Source organism: Pteropus alecto, unplaced genomic scaffold, assembly GCF_000325575.1.
Source record: "Pteropus alecto unplaced genomic scaffold, ASM32557v1 scaffold222, whole genome shotgun sequence".
Classification (NCBI taxonomy): Eukaryota; Metazoa; Chordata; class Mammalia; order Chiroptera; family Pteropodidae; genus Pteropus; species Pteropus alecto.
In genome coordinates this window covers 1,360,555-1,367,947 of record NW_006433716.1, presented here as the reverse complement: position 1 = coordinate 1,367,947, position 7,393 = coordinate 1,360,555, and the positions used below count along the sequence as shown (strand labels likewise).

At 39.1% G+C, this 7,393-nt stretch overlaps 1 protein-coding gene across 1 annotated transcript in view; it reads left to right on the top strand.

Annotated features, from left to right (window-relative positions):
* The window catches only part of LOC112476986, a 37,285-nt gene that overhangs the window by 3,480 nt on the left and 26,412 nt on the right, over window positions 1-7,393 (top strand). Inside the window, exon 2 of the mRNA XM_025044319.1 lies at window positions 30-535. Coding sequence (XP_024900087.1) covers window positions 30-535 — 506 coding nt within the window. The remainder of the gene's footprint in view (window positions 1-29; window positions 536-7,393) is intronic.

Below are 7,393 nucleotides of genomic sequence, written 5' to 3'. Positions count from 1 at the left end.
CCTGGCCTGGGCGGCCCTGCCCGCGGCAGTCCCCGCCGCTGTCCCCACCGCCGCAGCTCCCGCGCCTGGTGGCGCCACCACGCATGCGCCACATCGGTCCCGTCCCTACCGCGCTGCCAGCGCTGAGGGCCGAGGGGCCACGCGCCTCGGCTGCGGGAGAGTTCGGGCCCGGCGGGGAGGCCGGGGCAACAGCGGAGGAGGAGAGGAGGTGGCGGGCGGCGGCTGCTGGCTTAGAGCCAGAGGAGGCCGGGAATTTGCCCGGTCTGAGGCGTGTCTTGTCTCCCGTGGTGGAGCTGCTCCCCTGGGCCTGCGATCACCCGGCCGGGCTCACGCACAATGCCCCCGGGGAGCGCGTCGCTGCTCAGCCCTCTGGCAGCGCGGGGGAAAAGCGTGTATCTGCTGGGTTCTGCCAGGGCCCTTCCGTGCAGGCCTGGGCACTACAGGAACCAGCCGGCCTCGCCCGGCTCACCAGCGCAACCACCAGTGGTTACCTTGCTCTTTACGTGGCAGTCTCAAAGCAGATAATAATAGAATGGTAAGTTCTAGCACAGAAATATGGGGCAAATTGAAAAGCTGAACTGCTTCATTTTTAGAACGTAGCGGTTTAACTCACCTATAAGCTTCGTAAAACATTCAGCACAATTGAGCTGAGCACCTGTCATGAGGCCCTCAAGTGGGAACAGGTAGCTCTTAAAGAACTAGAGTGATTCTCAGTTCGGCTCCGCTGTACAAATTGTTTGCAACTCTAGTGAAACGTGGTAAATGAGTTGATTTGCTCTTGCCTGACAACAAAACCCAGAAAACTCAAAATGTGCCCCATCCGTACAAGAAACTGAATACTCAGTTCCAAAATGTTGAGACAGGTGAGTACAACTTATTGAATGAATCTGGAACTACTGGAACAAGTGAATGAGCAAGAACTCATGAAAACCCTGGTTCACCGAGTTGGGGTTTTCAATGAACAGTAGAAATTAAAGTAGGAAAATACTGAGTTATTTAACTTTTTATAATTTACTTTGCCAAGATCCTAAAACCCACAAACACAAAAATCTCTTAATTGGCACTATCATTCCATGAAATAAAGTAGGAAAGATATAATTTCAGAATTTCAAAAAATGTAAATTTGGTTTTATGAAAGACGATATTCTTAATTTCCATTAAAAGTAGATGGTGAAAACTGTTGTAGATACGCACCGACTACTCGATTACTGAACGAAAAAATGTGTTTTCCAATAGTGTGTATAGAGAATGCAGGAGAAAATGCTAGTCTATAAAAAGGATTAGTTCTCAATTTTAGACATGTTGAATTCTAGGGATCTGTGAGATAATAGATATGCCACAAAAGCTGGAGAAAAACTCTGTGTAAGAAAGATTCAGTCTCCCTGTGGGTGTTTTGAATACTAGTGTTTTTTATTATTTGTTGGCTCCACTTCCTCACACCTACATTTGTAAATCTACTAGTGTTCTCTTTTTATAGTGTCCCAGGTTAAACCTGCTGTTTCACTTGTAGAATATCTGCTAAATTTTTGTAACTAACCTCTGTAATGAACCGCATTGAGTTTCCTAAAGCAGCGGTCTCCAACTTTTTTGGCAGCAGGGACCAGTGCTCTTATGAAGATCTAATGCCTGATGATCTGAGGTGGAACTGAGGCCGTGAGCTCTGGGGAGAGGCTGCAAATATAGATGAAGCTTTGCTCACTTGCCCTCCGCTCACCTGCTGTGCATCCCGGTTCCTAACAGGACACAGATGGATACCAATCCACAGCCCCGGGGGGCTGAGTGGGTTGGGGATCCCCTGTCCTGAAGGACATTGATGCTGGTTGTATAGGAAGGCCTCCATGCCCTTCTCTCTACACCCAGCCCAACCCCAGAGTACTCTCTTTTTGCCTTGATAAGTTAATGAAGTAATGTTTAATATTATGAAAAGCAGGTAAAACTGATTAAGCAGATGATTCAGTAAAATTATCAGTTATATTTTAACATTAACTAATTTGATTATACATATATCCTCTCAAAAAGAATCCGTTAATACTACTACTCTGAGTCAGGCATATGACATTTATAACTATATTTTATTAATAGAAAGGAAGGAATGGAGGAAAGGACAGGGAAGGGGAAGGGAAGGGAAAAGGAAAAGAAATGGAAGGGGAAAAAGGAAAAAAAATATCGATCCAACAAAAAGCTGCCAAAAACAGCAATGAAGGTTAAGTGAGTATAATAATAAACATTCATCTTATGGTTAATGGAGAGTCCACCGATTTCCTAAATAGGACATAGAAACAATGGATATAATTTCTAAGTTGAAAGAAGATTTGAGACAACGGTGACTAAAATTATTGCTGCCAAAAGTATTACTTGTATTTAAATTTGTTTAAATTTAATTAGAATAATATGTCAAGAATTGTATACCTGAAGATGCACACTACCTCATTTCTAAATATAATAACACAAAACTTAGTAAAAAGGCTTCTACACACCATTGTTTGTTAGTAGTCTACATATGCAAATATTATTGTGCAAATAATGTAACATGTATATGAAAATAAAATGAAAAAATCTTGGAGAGAGAAAAAATTATGGAACTGATAAAATTTGGAATGTGCAGCTATAGTTATCCTTAAGAGAATACAGAAGAATATACAAGATCTTAATTAGAAAATATATATATATATGAAGCATCTGAGCTTTTAAAAATGTTTGTTTCTAAATAGTAAAATTACTTGCTTGCCAAATAGAAAAAACATCTCAACACGCAGATCGCTCTTTTCTGACAGTATTTATTGTCCTTTAAGCTACTCTTAAGAAAAAAAGGAAAGAATTCTATAATAAATTTGACAGCTTTATAAATAAAAAATAAAAACTCCAATGGACTATTTGTACTTTGTGTTTAGGAAATTCTAAGGCTGAAGATTATATCTTGACTAAGATTATAAAGCTTAGAGTTAAAGAGCAAAAAAAGAGGCAAATCATTTAGAGCAGCGGTCCCCAACCTTTTTGGCACCAGGGTCCGTTGCTCCTATGAGAATCTAATGCCTGATCTGAGGTGGGGCTGAGGCGGTGATGCTAGCCCTGGGGTCCCCAACCTTTTTGGCACCAGGGTCCCCAACCTTTTTGGCACCAGGGTCCGTTGCTCCTATGAGAATCTAATGCCTGATCTGAGGTGGGGCTGAGGCAGTGATGCTAGCCCTGGGGAGTGACTGCAAATATAGATTAAGCTTTGCTGCTTGTTCGCTGCTCACCTGCTGTGAGGCCCGATTCCTAACAGTACTGGTCTGTGGCTCCGGGGTTGGGGACCCCTGATTTAGAGTACTTGATTTTGCTATTTCTCTGAAACTTATTTTTTTATTAAGGGGACTTTTTGTAAGTATTTAGTTCTTTTCCCCCCTCCACACCCTGAATACCCATTTCCTAGTTATTCGACAACTTAAAATTTATCTTATGTAAGAGGAAAAAAAAAAAAAAAACCAGATGAGTTTACAATCACTGTGCTTAATATAATGTCTTAAAGCAACATTTTGTAAATACTGTCAGCAAATTGGAATGGTGCTGTTTTTTGTCTTAAACTTCATGCATCCATTTTAGTGTTTCTCAAAACCAGCTTTGAATGACAGCTGTTGAATTTATTGCTCCCTTTCTTCCATTCTCCAAACAAGTTCTTTCCGTACATGATTGCTGTTGCATATTTCTATGTACCCACTTGAGAAGAGGCCCATGATTCATATTCTTTCTCTCTCTCTCTCTCTCCCCCCGCCCCCCCATTTCATACATCTTTCTTAGGTCTTCTGAACTCAAGGTGCTTTTTCTTTGTTTTAAACATTGATAAAATGATGGCTGTTCTTGTAATTTGATGCTGAGGTCCTTCACTGTGTTAACAATTTTTGGGCAGATGTACCTGCAAATAGAAAGTGAGCTTCTGGAGCAACTTGTATGTGTAGTGTGTGTGTGTGTGTGTGTGTGTGTGTGTGTGTGTGTTACAAATATTTCTTAAATGACTAATGTCAAAAACATTTATTCCTCATTATCTTAGATTATCTTGAAAATTTTACAAGTAAAAATGCTGACTATTTAACAGTCCAAATTAATCTATATATTCAGCATACTGAGCTAATTGAAACTCACCAAGAAAGATGTGTAGAATGCTGGAGTTATTCAGACAGAAATAAGGAAGGAGGTTGGCACTGCTTTGTTAATGACGTCTTGTTAATTTCTTGTCTTAATATATAGTGGATCTTTATGTGTAGATTTTTAAATATAAATAAGAGGCATGAGTTTTGGAGTAAGACAACCTGGATTTTATAAATACCACAATCCTCCCACCCCAGAAACGTGGCCTTGGACAGCCTCCTGTAACCAGTTTCCTCATTTGTACAATGGGAATAAAATAGTACCTACCTCATGGGGTTCTTGTGAGGATCTCTGAATATCTTAAAATCAGCCATCAAGGAGTGAGTACTCAATAACTTGATATTATATTATTATTATTTTGTAGCTATTTTTATTTTATGAGACAGACACTTATAGAATGAGTTCTTTTGAATAGCCAGTGCTATTTTAAACCCTCATTTGAGTTATTTGCTTAAACAACCACCACGAATATAATATGCAGCCCCTTTGAAGGTATGATTCTTATTTCTTGATAGTTCTCATTAAGTGTTATGCTTTTAAAAATCCATAGTTTGTAAGCCCCATGTGCTGAAGTGTTTGGTTAATCACATTCTAAGCTTGGTGTTTGCTAATATTCTCTCTAAAGCCCTGGCTGAACACGGTTTATTTTCTGGAAGCAGATTTATTAGGGCTATGAAGAGCATGTATTGATGCTTGGTAGTATGAATATCTCTTTATTGGAATAATTACTAGAGAGTTAGGAATTGGGAATATTGACTGCATTTATTTAGTCTTTTGATATGGACAAAAATATTAAAAGCCATCAAACACTAGCATTGCCCTTTGACAGCATCATTTAATTCTAGCTACAGGGAAAATCGTGACATAAACAAAAGCAGCATGACTTATCTATCTTAATTAGGATACTTTCCACAGTGGGGAAAATATCCTCCTTCCTTCAGATATTATGAAGCACTATCTAGACTAATAAAAGAGGGAAAGAATACTATAGCTTAGCGGAAAGTGATGCAGCTGAGAGCAAAATGCAGCCACATAGGATACTTGGCCAAAACAAGGGTCCAAAATAGACTGTGTTAGGGGTGAAATGGCTGGGAAATGTCTGTTAATTCTAAAATAGTGTTGTTTTATGCTATGTGTTTGTAGACTAGCATTATTCCTTAAAGAGTGTGGGTCTGTGCTTCTACTACCCACAGATGTCTATTTTAGTTTAAATGAGTTCAGTAAAATAAAACTTAAAAATCACTTCCTCATTTACACTAGCCACATTTCAAGTGCTCAGTAATCAAATATGGCTTGCTGGCCAGCATGATGGATGGTGCAGATATAGAGCACTTCTGTTATCACAGAAAGGTCTATTAGACAATCAGTACTATATTCCACTTCTTACTCTAATTATTAGTCTCAACCTTCAGAAAGCCATGTTGAAACTGATGGAAAATAAAATGAAAATGATTTCTCTGCATATTTCCAACATTTTCTGAATGTTTGATTTCATGCCAATGAGATGCTTCTTTCATCGATGGTCCTTGTACATGAAGGACCATCTTATTCTTAAACATATGTAACCTAAGAGAGTGATTCTGTCTCAGTCTGAGTTCTCCAGTTATGTTATACATCACTAAAGGTAGTAATAGGAGTTTGGGAATAATTTCTAAATAGAACTAAGTTATTCACAATTATTTTCAGAAGAGTAATTTAATTTTTCTCCTACCACTGTCCCTCAAGCCTATTCTGTCAGCTCTTCTTTCCATTCCCTTTTCATTCCCATACATAATATATTGAGAGGAACCATTAATTTGTAAATACTTCTGAGCATTAATGAGCAATCATCATTTTCAGATATTAGAGGGCCATTACGATGTAATTCAAAACTTCAAAGATCTTCCAATTCATGGCTTCTTGTTTCCTCATAGCAGTATCACTGCCCATGCCCCAGATCAGGATTAACCAGCTTGCAATGGACAGGAGGGTAGAATTTCCATTTTCTGGCATTGGGCCATCTGATGGCAGCAGATGCCTGCATGCAAGCTTTTTCTCTCATAGGACGCCTTTCTAAATTTTTGATTATTCCACACTGATTCTCTGGCACAGACCATTCCCCTTTCTTCACTTCTAGTGACATCATCCTCAGCCTTTGCTCCCATGGTAAACTCCACACAGCTTCTTTCAGGGGGAGTTGCCTTACCTCCCACAGATTATCCTTTTGGAGAAAGATAAAGCTAGTTACATTTCTTGCTTCCTACGTTAGGCCAAACTCAAGAAGTGTAGGTCACTTCCACTACAGCCTTGCCTTTTTCCTCTGTCACCAAAGTCAGCCTCAGTTAACCTTTAACCTTTAGATTTATCCCAGCAATAGTGTCCCGCAAACACCAAGAGCCTTGAGGTCACTTCCATTTCACTCCACCTTGTGGAAGCATGTGCTAAGTATATGAGTTTCTGCAGTTCAGAGTATTTTCTGCTGCAGGCTGAGATGCCATTTTCCTTCCTGTGGACTACTCCCACTATTTATTTGTGGTTCCTTTGAGGAATATGTAGGGAGTAGAGACCTCAAGAAAACACTCCCTGCTAAACTCTTCCAAGAAATTCATATTCCCAAATCTCCTCTCTGATTATGATGTCTTTATATGGGACATTGAACCAGTTTCTCAGCTTCAGTCTCACAACGAAAGTTTTAGATATGGTGTAGCCCCTCTTGGACAAGTAGGCACTTATAATCCATGTCTTTAGTTTTGACACTTCAGCTGAGATGAGGACAAGTTCTACCATATTTCAACCAGATAAAATATTTGTCCTAGTGAAGGATACACATTCATTCAGTCAAGTAGTATTTATTGAAATTCAACTATGAACCATTATTCAAAATATGTAAAGTTCGTAGCACATTGTAGAAATTTGAACATATATCACCATTGTAATTATAAACTCTAAAATTGCAACTCTCAGATTATGCTGGATTCCTATATCCTGTCTTCTTCTCTGTGTTTTCAGTAAATATTTAATTCAATCCAGTGAACTTAAATATGTTTCTCTATGCTAGTGATTTCCAAACTTATACCTCAATCCAAATATTTCAGCTTAATATATCAGTTCTAACTTGACATATCTTCTTGACTATCTCACAGGTATTTCAAGCAATGTTTTCAAAATGAAACTCTTAATACACTGCCCTCTTCTGTTAACCTATTTTTCTCCCAGACTTCTCCATATCCACAATTAGTACTACCATCTATCTGATTGGTTAGGCCACCTGTATTTGATTCTTCCTTCT